Genomic DNA, 14455 nt, shown 5'->3' with positions numbered 1-14455 from the left:
CCCCCCCCCCTCTGTCCCGAACAACAACACCACGGCCCCACTGCGTGGCCACGAAGGCTGACGTCAGCCCTCAGATCCCCGTCCCGCCCCCTCCGCCGCCCCCAGCCAATGGCAGCCGCCGCCCCCAGCCGTCCCCGCCTCCCATTGGCCGCCCTCCGCGCCACTCACCCCCTCGCGGCCCCGCCCTCCGGCGATCAGCCCCTGTCCACGCGCCGGCCACCCTCGCCTCCCATTGGCCGGGCCGCCCGCCGGTCAGCCGCCATTGTCCCGCCCACCCAGTCATCCCGCCCCCCATTGGCCGGCCCGCCCGTCAGTCAGCCGCCATTGTCCCGCCCACGCAGTCATCCCGCCGATAGGGCGAGCCGCCCGTCAGTCCCGCCCACGCCCGCCTTCCATTGGCCGCCGTCACAATCGTCCCGCCCCCCCACCCCCTCCACGCTCATCGGCCAGATGGGCCGTCACTCAATCCACCCGCTCCCTCACGTCTCCCCATTGGCCGGGCCCGCCCCGTTCGTCCCGCCCCCGGTCTTCGACGCCTTCCATTGGCCGGCGCCCCCCCCGGCCCCGCCCCCCGCCCCGGTCAGCCCGTGTCCACGCGCCGGCGCAGCGCCCCCATTGGCCGCCGACCAGGTAAACAAGCGGCGCCGGCCAATGGGAGCGCGGGGCACGCGGGGCGCTCGAGCGCTGGGCGGCGGTTGGCCGGGGGGGGGGCGGGGCGGGGGGCGGGGCCGGGGGCGTGGCCGTGGTCGGGGCAGAGCCTATAAATAGACCCGCCGTCGACGCCGCCGCCTCAGTTCGCGGCGGAGCTGAGAGGGAGAGGAACGCTGACGTGAACGCTGACCAAACCCGCTAATTATCAACAAAAACACTTTTTTCCAACTATCCCATTCGCGGACTGACGGCGTTTCTTTGTTTTTTCTAATTTCCTGTGGAAAAATATTAATATCCGCCAAGCTGGACGACAAAATGGGGGTGAGCAAGAACCCGCTGCAGACGTTCGAGGTCCGGTTCGACGGCGGCGCCGAGCGCGGCTACTACACGGCCGGGGACCAGGTGTCGGGCCGGGTCAGGGTCAGGGCGGCCCGGACGCTGCGGGTGGCCGCGGCCGGACTCAGGTTCGTCGCCCTGGGCTACGCCCGGGCCGAGCTGGGCAAAGGGTCGCAGGCGCTGCGGCAGCAACAGCAGGAGTACCTGCGGCATGGAGGGGCGCTCTGCCCCGACCGCCAGCACCAGCACCAGCAGGAGGAACAGGAGCTGGAGCAGCCCACAGGTGAGGGGAGGGGAGAGAGGGGGGTTCAATGTGGGGGTTTAATGCCCTTGTGGGGTGGGGTGGGGTGGCCAGCAGCAGGAGCCCGCAGGGGGAGAGGAGAGGGGTTCAATGTCCTGGAACATAGGGTTAATTGTCCTGGAACAAGGAGGGGGGGGAAGAGGGGTTAATGTGGGGTCAAGGGGGGTTTACTGCCCTTGTGGAGTGGGGTGGCTAGCAGCAGGAGGAGCAGCCCGCAGGGGAGGGGAGAGAGGGTGAGAGAGGGGTTAATGGCCTGGAACAAGGGGTTCAATGCCCTGGAACATGGGGGAATTCAAGGGGTTAAATGTCCTGGAACATGGGGTTAAATGTCCTGGAACATGGGGTTAAATGTCCTGGAACATGGGGGAATTCAAGGGGTTAATTGTCCTGGAACATGGGGTTAAATGTCCTGGGGGATGTGGGATATTCAAGGGGTTAAATGTCCTGGAACAAGGGGTTAATTATCCTGGAACATGGGGGAATTCAAGAGGTTAATTGTCCTGGAACAAGGGGGGGGGGGGTTCATGGGGTTAACTGTGGGGTCAAGGGGGGGTTTAATGCCCTTGCGGGGTGGGGTGGTCAGCAGCAGGAGCCCACAGGGGGAGGGGAGAGAGGGGTTAAATGTCCTGGAACATAGGGGAATTCAAGGGGTTAATTGTCCTGGAACAATGGGGGGGGGGGGGTGTCAAGGGGTTAGTTAATGGCCTGGAACAAGGGGGGGGGGAGAGGGGGGTTTAATGCCCTTGTGGGGTGAGGTGGCCAGCAGCAGGAGCCCGCAGGTGAGAGCAGGGGGAGAGGGGTTAACTGTGGGGTCAAGGGGGGGTTTAATGCCCTTGTGGAGTGGGGTGGCCAGCAGCAGGAGGAGGAGCAGGAGCCCACAGGGGGAGGGGAGAGAGGGTTTAATGTCCTGGAACATAGGGGAATTCAAGGGGTTAAATGTCCTGGAACATGGGGTTAAATGTCCTGGAACATGGGGGAATTCAAGGGGTTAAATGTCCTGGAACATGGGGTTAAATGTCCTGGAACATGGGGGAATTCAAGGGGTTAATTGTCCTGGAACAAGGGTGGGATTCAATGGGTTATTGTCCTGTGGATGAGGTTTAACTGCCCTTGGGGTGGGATATTCAAGGGGTTAGTTGCCCCAAGCGAAGGGTGGGCAATGGGTTAAGTGTCTTGGGGACGAGGGTGGGATTTAATGGGTTAATTGTCCTGGAACAAGGGGGGGGAGGGGGTTCACGGGGCTAAGGGGCTAATTGTCTTGGGGACGAGGGTGGGATTCAAGGGGTTAATTGTCCTGAGGATGAAGGGGTTTAACTCTCCTTGGGGTGGGATATTCAAGGGGTTAGCTGTCCTATGGGGTAATTGCCCTGGAGATGGAGGATTCAAGGGGTTAATTGTCCTGAGGATGAGGGGTTAACTGTCCTGGGGGTGGGATATTCAAGGGGTTAGTTGCCCTATGGGGTTAATTGCCCTGGAGATGGGAGTTTCAAGGCGTTAAGTGCCCCCAAGTGAAGGGTGGGCAAAGGGGTTAACTGTCCTGGGTTCAAGGTGGTTAACTGCCCTTGTGGGGTGGGATATTTCAAGGGGTTAGTTGTCCTGAGGATGAGGTCAATAGCCCTGAGGAGGGGATTTAAATGGTTAAATCCTGATGTTGGGGCTTGCCCTGGCAATAGATGTTGGGCAATCAGGTGTTTCCCTGGTGACGGGAGTCTTTCATTGCTCTGGTGATGGGTGACTCAGGGCAGAGGGTGGTTTGTTGCTCTGGTGATGGGCTGAGTCGGGGCAAGGAGCAGCCTCTTTGTCCTGGTTGTTGTGAGCGGGGGTGTTGTGGAGGAGAGCTGTCGGTGTTTGTGACTGTAGCCCCTGATGCTGATCGTCTCCTTGCTTTTTACAGACACCAATGGCGGCACCCTGCTGCGATCGGGGGAAATGTACGAGTACACCTTCACCTTCCCGTTGCCTAAAGGGTGAGTAGATCTTTTACCCTCTCCTGAACTTGGGCGATGCTCCTTGTCCTCGCCACTACTAATTCCGCCTAGTTTGTGCCGTGATCTCAAATGTTTCTTCCTCCGGCAGGCGTCTTCCCCCGTCCTTTAAAGGGAAGTACGGAGGCGTGTGCTACCTTGTGAAGGCCTTTATTGACCAGGAGGCCCTGCCGCCGCTGGAGTGCAGCAAGGACTTTGAGGTGGTGGAGCCCATCGATGTGAACACACCAAACCTGCTGGTGAGTGTCAAGACACTTCTCTCTCACGTCGGGCACCCAGTTTAAACGCTTGTCATTGAGCCATGCTGTCTCTGCAGGTGGTGACTAATGCAGGTCGGATCATTACACAATGGGTTGGGAGTAGAATTAAATCCGCAATGCTGGAGTAACTCAGCAGGTTGGGCCACATTTCTGGAGAAAATGGATAGGTGGCGTTTTGGATCGAGCTGACCCAAAACGTCGCCTGTCCCATGTGTTTTAAGAAGGAACTGCAGATGCTGGAAAATTGAAGGTTTGACAAAAGTGCTGGAGAAACTCAGCGGGTGCAGCAGCATCTATGGAGCGAAGGAAATGGGCAACGTTTCGGGACGAAACCCTTAAGGAACTAGGCAACGTTTCAGGCCGAAACCCGGAAGGGTTTCGGCCCGAAACGTTGCCTGTTTCCTTCACTCCATAGATGCTGCCTCACCCGCTGAGTTTCTCCAGCACTTTTGTCTAAGTCACCTACCTGTCCATGTTCCACAGTCTGAAGAAGGGTCCCAACCGGAAACGTCACCTATTCCTTCCATCCAAAGACGCCGCCTGTCCCGCTGAATTACTTCAGCACTCTGCGTCTATCTTTGGTAGAAGCCAGCGCCTGCAATTCCTTTTCGTTGTATTAAAATAAGTAGAGTTGGCTGAAGTGCTATGATACATCAACTTATATTCTCCTGTTCTCTTTCAGTCCCCAGTTGGTGGTTCCAACAAGAAGAACCTGACCTGCTTCTTCCTTGCAGACGGCTACGTGTGTATCGCAGCCAAGATTGACCGGAAGGGCTACTGTCAAGGTAACTGTCGTGTCCTGTCTTGCTTTGCCCCCCCCCGAATGGTCTTTATTCTTTGGAGCGCAGAAGGTTAAGGACTTGATAGAGGTCTTTAAAATTCTGAGGGATAGACAGAGTTGACGTGGATACGCTTTTTCCATTGAGAGTCTGGAAGATTCAAACAAGAGGACATAGAAACATAGAAAGTGGTGCAGGAGTAGGCGCCATTCGGCCCTTCGAGCCCGCACCGCCATTCAATATGATCATGGCTGATCATCCAACTCAGTATCCCATACCTGCCTTCTCTATACCCCCTAATCCCTTTAGCCACAAGGGCCACATCTAACTCCCTCTTAAATATAACGATGATTTGAGAATGAAGGGACAAAAGATTAGGGGCATCATGAGGGGGAACTTTTTTACTCGGAGAGTGGTAGCTGTGTGGATTGAGCTTCCAGAGGAAGTGGTGGAGGCAGGCAGGTTCGATTTTATCATTTAAAAATAAATTGGATAGGTATATGGACGGGAAAGGAATGGAGGGTTATGGTCTGAGTGCAGGTAGATGGGACTAGGTGAGAGTAAGTGTTCGGCACGGACTAGAAGGGCGGAGATGGCCTGTTTCCATTCTGTAATTGTTATATCAATGGCTGCCCGTTGTCTAATCGATGCTCCTCCTCTCTCCTCCTCCCCCTCCGTGCAGGCGATGAGATTTGCATCAACGCCCAGTTCCAGAACAACTGCTCCAGGATTATCGTGCCCAAGGCGGCCATCTTAGCCAAGCAGACCTACCTGGTGAACAACAGCACCAAGGTGGTGAAGGAGAAGCTCGGCTGCGTCCGGGGGAACCACATCATCTCGGGGATGTCCGATTCCTGGTGCGGCAAGTGCCTCCGGATCCCCACAGTCAAGCCCTCCATCGATTGCAGCATCTTGCGCCTGGAGTACTCCCTGCTGGTGAGTGTGGCCTTGGGAAGGGGGAAGAGCAGTCTCATGCTCACACCTTACTTTATATGCTTGTCCCCATTGAGTGGGCAGCTTCAAGAGTGGGTGTTTTATTGTCAAATGCCCCGTACAGAGAAGGTTCACCAGACTGATTCCTGGGATGGCAGGACTTTCATATGAAGAAAGACTGGATAGACTCGGCTTGTACTCACTAGAATTTAGGAGATTGAGGGGGGATCTTATAGAAACTTGCAAAATTCTTAAGGGGTTGGACAGGCTAGATGCAGGAAGATTATTCCCGATGTTGGAGAAGTCCAGAACTAGGGATCACAGTTTAAGGATAAGAGGGGAGTCTTTTAGGACCGAGATGAGAAAATCATTTTTTACACAGAGAGTGGTGAATCTCTGGAATTGTCTGCCACAGAAGGTAGTTGAGGCCAATTCATTGGCTATATTTAAGAGGGAGTTAGATGTGGCCCTTGTGGCTAAAGGGATCAGGGGGTATGGAGAGAAGGCAGGTACAGGATACTGAGTTGGATGATCAGCCATGATCATATTGAATGGCGGTGCAGGCTCGAAGGGCTGAATGGCCTACTCCTGCACCTATTTTCTATATTTCTAACTTAAATAAAACAATTTATATAATGGTATATAGACACGCTGATCTGTTTTGTAGTAAATGCCTACTCTGTGTCTGTTGTGAAGCAAAGCAAGAATTTCATTGTCCTATACAGGGACACATGACAATAAACTCTCACTTGAACCCTTGATCAGGATGTTTAAGAGGGAACTACAGATGCTGGAAAATCGAGGGGAGACAAAAATGCTGGAGAAACTCAGCGGGTGAGGCAGTATCTCTGGAGCGAAGGAAATGGGCGATTGTTCGGGTCTCGACCCGAAACATCACCTATTTCCTTCGCTCCAGAGATGCTGCCTCGCCCGCTGAGTTTCTCCAGCATTTTTGTCTACTCTTTGATCGGGAAGTGGCTTTGGTCTGAGATTGCCAGGGAGAAGGGTAATGGTGCGAATGACAGGGTGGTTCTCTCTGGACTCAACGACATCCCACGACTTCTTTCTGCATGTTTGGGACTGTCCGTAACTGACCCATCTCTCTCTCTGCATTTCGTTGTCTAAGCTGTACACTGCACAATTACAAAGTTTGAATCTGAACCTGAATCTTCCCTCGCAGATTTATGTCCACATTCCCGGCAGCAAGAAGCTGATCCTGGACCTGCCGCTGGTGATTGGCACCATCCCCTACAGTGGCATGGACAGCAGGTCGAGCAGCATGGCCAGCGACTGCAGCATGAGCAACAACAGCATGAGCTACAACAGCATGAGCTGGCCACACATGGCCTTCCCACAGTCCATGTCCGGTAAGCACCCTAGCAGTGGCTTTTCCCGCCTTGTCTCATCATTCCAACACACTTCCGCGTGCTAAACTGCCTTTCCCCGTCTCCAGATTCGTCATTTGAGGATAACCATCGCATGGAGTGCCCCACCACCCCGCTGCTGGATGAGAACGACGGGGTCCCGGACAGCCCAATCTTCATGAAACCCGCCTTCAACTACCCCTCTCCACCCATCTGCAACCTGGTAAGCATCAAACCGTCCCAAAGATGTGCTCCTTCAAGCTTAATAATCATAATAATAATAAATAAATACTTTATTAATCCCCTTTTCAAGGCAAGTTCAGATGCCCTTGCAGCACACTAATAAAAATACAACCCCCCACACCATATCCCCCCGCAAAACTGCCCCATTCCTTCCTCTGACTTCACAATCACCGGTAGAACCAATACCTCGCCGCACCAAGGATCCAGGTTCAATCCTGGCCTCGGGTGGTGTCTGTGTGGAGTGTGCGCGCACATTCTCCCTGTGACTGCGTGGGTTTACTCCGGGTGCCCCGGTTTCCTCCCACTCCCCAAACACGTGCCCGTGCGGGTTTGTAGTTCAATCTCCCCATAGTGATGAATGTGGAGGTGGGATCATGTAGAACTAGTGTGTGAACCATCGCCATCAAACAGAGAAGCAGAATTAGGCCATTCAGCCCATCGTCTGGTCCTCCAATCAATCATGGCTGGATCTATTTATCCCTCTCATTCTCCTGCCTTCTCCCATAGCCTTTGATGTCATTCCTTATCAATCTCCGCTTTAAAAATACTCAATGGCTTGTGGCCTCCACTGCCGTCTGTGGCAAAGAATTCCACAGATTCACCACCCTCTGATTAAATAAATTCCAATCCCCGGTGGGCCGAATGCTTCCATCATGCATCTTTCAATCAGTCAATGTTAAGTGATTTGTGTTTAAGAAGGAACTGCAGATGCTGGAAAATCAAAGGTACACAAAAAAGCTGAAGAAACTCAGCGGGTGCAGCAGCATCTATGGGGCGAAGGAAATAGGCAACGTTTCGGAACGAAACCCTTAAGGAAATAGGCAACGTTTTGGGCCGAAACCCTTAAGGAAACAGGCAACGTTTCGGGCCGAAACCCGGAAGGGTTTCGGCCCGAAACGTTGCCTGTTTCCTTCGCTCCACAGATGCTGCTGCACCCGCTGAGTTTCTCCATCTTTTTTGTGCACTTTTAAGTGACTGGTCCCTTGTTGATAAATCAGTTATATTTGAGGCAGAATAAGTCGCCAGTTCAAGAAGAGAGAGTTCCTCAGAGTTGTTTAATTCCCCATTTGATCCAGAACTAGTATAAAACGTTTCCATGCTTAAAGCTAAACTCTGGCAATCGGCTCTAAGCTCTTGTACTTTAATCCGTTTGATCTCGGGCAGGGATGTGACTAATCTCTCTCCCCTTTTTTCTGTACGGACAGGTGGATGAGAACGGGAACAGCGCCTTCCCGGTGCAGTGAAGCATCGTACGAAGCCAGGACACATTAAAAATATTATCTTGGACTTGCGTCTAAATTCCGGTCGGCAGTTACGAGGTGCTGGCAGCGCAGGGCCCCTGAGGTGAAGGCGGAGGAGGGCCAGTGAAGAGGGGAAGGAGGTATTATCACTCCATGTACAAAGCCTTGACTCCAGCAATCGGGCATTCGGATCTCAGTTGTGTCGCGATTCTCTGACGGCAGTGAGAGGGGCCCCACAACGTTCGGTAGTTCCTCATCACCAGCGTTGTCAGCTATGCTTGGGTTGTGTCTCATTTTTAATCTAAGGTGTTGTTTTTGTGTGTCAGAAGAAATCAGTTTGCCTTAAAACTGACAGGTATTTTGTAACTTGGCAGTGCCATGTCTTGGTGCCAGGCCAGGGAAGCTGCTGCTGGGCACACCGCAGTCCTGCCATTCACTGCCCTCCTTGCCCACCTGGGGTAGGACAAGCCCCAACTTAGAATGACAATAAGAACCCAAAGATTCTCTCTGACCTCTGCTGCAACCAACTCACTCCAAACACGTAGGCTTCAGTATCTTTTTAAATTGTCCCTAGTGTGTAGGAGGATAGTGACCGTCTACGTGGGACCGCTGGTCGGCACCGACTCGGACAGCCCATAGGTCCTGTTTCCCCGCTGTATCTCAAGTCTAACATTGAAGTGTGTAGGGATAGAGGGAGCTGAAGAGGCACCGCATAGATTTCTTAAATTTCAAATAACCTCTTTTAAAAAAGTAAAACATGTATAGGTGGTGTTGCCTGGATCGCTGAGTTACTCCAGCATTTAGTGTCTAAACCAGCATCGGCAGTTATGGCAATACTGCGAGCGCGTGTATTTTTCACTCCAGTGTGTTCTCTCTGACCAGAAAGCCACTCCCGTGTGTGTGTGTGTGTATGTGAGCCACTGTTGCAAGATTCCAGCTCCATCCTTTGGAGAAGCCTTAAGCTTCAGAATGCAAATTGCTCAGTTGTTTCCCCCCCCCCTCTCTGTCAGGAGCTCCACAAACAAGCTGGGGCTCACCACTGTGCAGCCTACACATATTAACTACAATGGTATTGGAGCCACTTTGATGCCATATTCTGAAGTATATCGCCACTGTTATACAATGAACACTGTGGCCTCTGGTCATTCTCAATAAGGGACAATAATATCTCATGTAATGCAACGTATTTACTGTTGAAGTGTTATTTGTATTCAGATTTATTTAAACCACTTGGTTTTGTGTATTTTTCTGCACTCTGCTAGTAATGTGCATCTTGCCAAAGGTTATTTTGTATTTTTCTAAGAAGTCTTTTATTTTGTACACTTGATGTTTTCAATAAAAGTTGAAATATTTTAAAGTAAGCATTGGGAGTTGCTGTCATGTCTTGTTTTATATACACATACATTTCTGAAGATGGTCGGGTCAAGAGTGTTTAATTCTCACCAGTCCCAGAAACATTGTCCCTCTATCCAGAGATGCTGCCTGTCCCGCTGAGTTACTCCAGCATGTTGTCTTATCTACAATAACATTCTTACTTGCAGACGCACAACAGAATATGTGAACATGTTACTCTTCCCCTCTCCCTCCCCCACCCTCTCTCCCTCCCCCACCCTCTCTCCCTCCCCCACCCTCTCTCCCCTTCCCCTCTCTCCACCTCTGTCCCGCCCCTCTAACATCCCCTGCCCACCCCCCTACCCCTCTCCCCCCCCCCTTTCTGCCCTCTCTCCCCTTTCCTCCTCCCTCTCTCCCCTCCCTCCCCTCTTCTCACTCTCCCCCCCCACCTGTGTGTTTGGGGGGTGGTTAGTGTGTGTGATGCCACAGGCCCTCCCCCCTGCAAACATGCGTTGGTGAAACAGACCCAACGGGTCTGCACTTGGTCTAGTCTACAATAAAATTCTTACTTGCAGAAGCACAACAGAATATGTGAACATGGTGCACTGTAAGCAGCATAATAAATGAGGAAAAAAGTTCACTGTGTGTATATACATACTTATACACATGTATACAGATCACACACACACACACACGAGACCAAGAGAATGGGGTTGAGAGGGATAGACAGATCTGGTGGAGTAGAAGTAGACTTGATGGGCCGAATGGTTGGAAAAGCTACAAGTTCCAACGAGCGACTATCACATCAGCGACATTGTCCTGGGCTACACTCACAGAAGCAATTCCAGGAAATCACAACCCAACACTTTCTTAGAAGGCTGACTGAGGAAGTTCGGCAAGTCTGCAGCAACTGCAATGTTCACAGTCAACTTCCACAGTGGTGGCGTAGGAGGCATTTTATCGGGAAGCATCACAGCTCGGTTTGGGAACGGCTCCATCCAAGACCGTGAGAGAGAAAAACTGCAGAGTCACGGACTAACGCACGCACGCAAACCTCCCTCCCTTCCATTGACTCCATCTACACCTCATGCTGCCTCGGCAAGGCCAGCAGCTTCATCACGGACCAGTCTCACTCCCCCCGGTCACTCCCTCTCCCATCGGGCAAGAGGTACAGAAGTGTGAAAACAAACGCACACAACTCTTATAGAAACTTACAAAATTCTTAAGGGGTTGGACAGGCTAGATGCAGGAAGATTGTTCCCGATGTTGGGGAAGTCCAGGACAAGGGGCCACACACACAGTTTAAGGATAAGGTGGAAATCTTTTAGGACCGAGATGAGAAAAACATTTCGAGCCTGCACCATTCGCCATTCAATATGATCATGGCTGATCATCCAACTCAGTATCCCGTACCTGCCTTCTCTCCATACCCCCTGATCCCTTTAGCCACAAGGGCCACATCTAACTCCCTCTTAAATATAGCCAATGAACTGTGTGGCCTCAACTACCTTCTGTGGCAGAGAATTCCACAGATTCACCACTCTCTGTGTGTGAAAAAAAATGTTTTTCTCATCTCATTCCTAAAATATTTCCCCCTTATACTTAAACTGTGTGTGTGGCCCCTTGTCCTGGACTTCCCCAACATCGGGAACAATCTTCCTGCATCGAGCCTGTCCAGCCCCTCACCACTTTGTGTCTATCCAGAGGGATTGAGAAGTGGAGATATTTTTGGCTGGTTCCAAATGTGTTTGGATGGTTTTGTTGAACAAACATTTATCCTTGGCAGCGGAGGCTGACTAATGCGTACAGTCCATCTGCTGGTGGTGACAGGTATATTTGCGTGGTGGAATTTGGCCCGGGTTGGTACAGTGCTTAGAGCTGCAACATCAGGACAAGCCAGCTGTCAGTGGTGGAATGAGATACATCTGATAGTGTACATACCACACAAACCTTTAGCGCTTGTAATAGGATCTTACTCACACGACCAGCTGGTGGAAAGAACTCACACCAAGTAAGGTTTGAGTGCCCCCCAAGCCACACAATAACAAGAGTGTTTACTCTTCAAGGAACTGCAGACGCTGGTTTACTCCGGAGATAGATGCAAAGAAGCTTTGCCCCCCTGTCCCACTGTACGAATTCATTCCAAGAGTTCTCCCCGAGTTTGCCCCGATTCGAACTCGGAGATTTACAGTAATGGCCGCTCGTCGGTACTCGGGGCTCTCGTGGAACATAGAAACATAGACAATAGGTGCAGGAGTAGAGGCCATTCGGCCCTTCGAGCCTGCACCAGCACCGCCATTCAATATGATCATCCAACTCACTATCCCATCCCTGCCTTCTCTCCATACCCCCTGACTCCGCTATCTTTAAGAGCCCTATCTAGCTCTCTCTTGAAAGCATCCAGAGAATCAGCCTCCACCACCACTTCCACACTCATAGAAACATAGACAATAGGTGCAGGAGTAGAGGCCATTCGGCCCTTCGAGCCAGCACCATTCGCCATTCAATATGATCATGGCTGATCATCCAACTCAGTATCCTGTACCTGCCTTCTCTCCAGATCCCTTTAGCCACAAGGGCCACATCTAACTCCCTCTTAAATATAGCCAATGAACTGTGGGGCCTCAACTACCTTCTGTGGCAGAGAATTCCACAGATTCACCACTCTCTGTGTGTGTGTGAAAAAAAATGTTTTTTCTCATCTTGGTCCTAAAAGATTTCCCCCTTATCCTTAAACTGTGTGTGTGACCCCTTGTTCTGGACTTCCCCAACATCGGGAACAATCTTCCTGCATCTAGCCTGTCCAACCCCTTAAGAATTTTGTAAGTTTCTATAAGATCCCCCCCTCGATCTTCTAAATTCTAGCGAGTACAAGCCGAGTCTATCCAGTCTTTCTTCATATGAAAGTCCTGACATCCCAGGAATCAGTCTGGTGAACCTTCTCTGTACTCCCTCTATGGCAAGAATGTCCTTCCTCAGATTAGGAGACCAAAACTGTACGCAATACTCCAGGTGTGGTCTCACCAAGACCCTGTACAACTGCAGTAGAACCTCCCAACATCGGGAACAATCTTCCTGCTTCTAGCCTGTCCAACCCCTTAAGAATGTTGTAAGTTTCTATAAGATAAGTAGGAAAGAACTGCAGCAATGAAGATAGACACAAAGTGCTGGAGTAACTCAGCGGGACGGGCAGCATCTGTGGAGAGAAGGAATGGGTGACGTTTTGGGTCGAGACCCTCCTTCAGACACAGACTGATTGACACAAGCTCAGTGATATAGACACGGTCTGATGCACACGCTCACACTGAAACACCAGCCACTGCCCATGTGGACAGCGATCTCCACCAATCTGTGCGTCTCGGAGCTGGCTGCATCGACCTATTGCAGAGGAGAGCATGCGTTGTTCACCCAGGCGGAGTTAACCCCTTCAACGCCGACACCGAACCCAGACAGCACCAGTCTAGTGTTTAAACACACAACGACCTCTTCAGCCTTCGACCCCAAACCTCACCTATCCATGTTCTCCACAGATGCTGCCTGACCCGCTGAGTTACTCCAGCATTTTGTTTCTATCTTCGGTTTAAACCAGCATCTGCAGTTCTTCCTACTTATCTTATAGAAACGTACAAAATTCTTAAGGGGTTGGAAGATTGTTCCCGATGTTGGGGAAGTCCAGAACAAGGGGCCACACACACAGTTTCACCACCCTCTGGCTAAAGAAATTCGGTTTAAAACAGCATCTGCAGTTCCTTCCTACATATTGTGTCTGTATCAGTCTGCGATTGTATTATGATCGGAAGGAACTGCAGATGCTGGTTTAAACCGAAGATAGACACAAAACGCTGGAGTAGCTCAGCGGGTCAGGCAGCATCTGTGGAGAACATGGATAGGTGACGTTTCGGGTCGAAGGATGAAGAGGACATAGAAACATAGACAATAGGTGCAGGAGTAGAGGCCATTCGGCCCTTCAAGCCTGCACCATTCGCCATTCAATATGATCATGGCTGATCATCCAACTCAGTATCCCATACCTGCCTTCTCTCCATACCCCCTGATCCCTTTAGCCACAAGGGCCACATCTAACTCCCTCTTAAATATAGCCAATGAACTGTGTGGCCTCAACTACCTTCTGTGGCAGAGAATTCCACAGATTCACCACTCTCTGTGTGTGGAAAAAAAATGTTTTTCTCATCTCGGTCCTAAAGGATTTCCCCCTTATCCTTAAACTGTGTGTGTGGCCCCTTGTTCTGGACTTCCCCAACATCGGGAACAATCTTCCTGCATCTAGCCTGTCCAACCCCTTAAGAATTTTGTAAGTTTCTATAAGATCCCCCCTCAATCTTCTAAATTCTAGCGAGTACAAGCCGAGTCTATCCAGTCTTTCTTCATATGAAAGTCCTGACATCTCAGGAATCAGTCTGGTGAACCTTCTCTGTACTCCCTCTATGGCAAGAATGTCCTTCCTCAGATTAGGAGACCAAAACTGTACGCAATACTCCAGGTGTGGTCTCACCAAGACCCTGTACAACTGCAGTAGAACCTCCCTGCTCCTAGACTCAAAGGTCGTTGTGTGTTTAAACACTGGACTGGTGCTGTCTGGGTTCGGTGTCGGCGTTGAAGGGGTTAACTCCGCCTGGGTGAACAACGCATGCTCTCCACTGCAATAGGTCGATGCAGCCAGCTCCGAGACACACAGATTGGTGGAGATCGCTGTCCACATGGGCAGTGGCTGGTGTTTCAGTGTGAGCGTGTGCATCATTCTCCTGCCTTCTCCCCACAACCCCTGACACTAATCAAGAATCTATCTATCTCTGCCTTAAAAATATCCACTGACTTGTGGCCTCCACAGCCGCCTGTGGCAAAGAATCCCGCAAGAAATTCCCCCACGTCTCAGTAGACAACAGACAATAGGTGCAGGAGTAGAGGCCATTCGGCCCTTCGAGCCAGCACCAGCATTCAATGTGATCATGGCTGATCATCCCCAATCAGTACCCCGTTCCTGCCTTCTCCCCATATCCCCTGACTCTCTC

General features: G+C 51.5%; 1 protein-coding gene across 2 annotated transcripts; it reads left to right on the top strand.

The window, feature by feature from the left end:
• Positions 1-808: 808 nt before the first annotated feature.
• Positions 809-9454, top strand: LOC116969823 (thioredoxin-interacting protein-like). 2 transcript variants are annotated; one of them, XM_033016605.1, is made up of 9 exons: positions 809-1233; positions 2049-2067; positions 3183-3255; positions 3365-3512; positions 4216-4318; positions 4995-5248; positions 6426-6612; positions 6699-6832; positions 8058-9454. In XM_033016605.1, exons 1-9 carry the CDS (start codon positions 967-969, stop codon positions 8094-8096), a joined length of 1224 nt encoding a protein of 407 aa, XP_032872496.1. In that variant the 5' UTR covers positions 809-966; the 3' UTR covers positions 8097-9454. The 2 variants fall into 2 exon arrangements, with proteins under 2 accessions (XP_032872496.1, XP_032872495.1); XM_033016604.1 differs by having other exon boundaries at positions 809-1246; positions 2053-2067.
• The last annotated feature ends 5001 nt before the right edge of the window (positions 9455-14455 follow it).

Source organism: Amblyraja radiata, unplaced genomic scaffold (assembly GCF_010909765.2).
Source record: "Amblyraja radiata isolate CabotCenter1 unplaced genomic scaffold, sAmbRad1.1.pri scaffold_1277_ctg1, whole genome shotgun sequence".
In the NCBI taxonomy this organism is placed as follows: domain Eukaryota; kingdom Metazoa; phylum Chordata; class Chondrichthyes; order Rajiformes; family Rajidae; genus Amblyraja; species Amblyraja radiata.
Note: the sequence above shows the minus strand (reverse complement) of the source record. Positions and strands in the feature narration are given on the sequence as shown.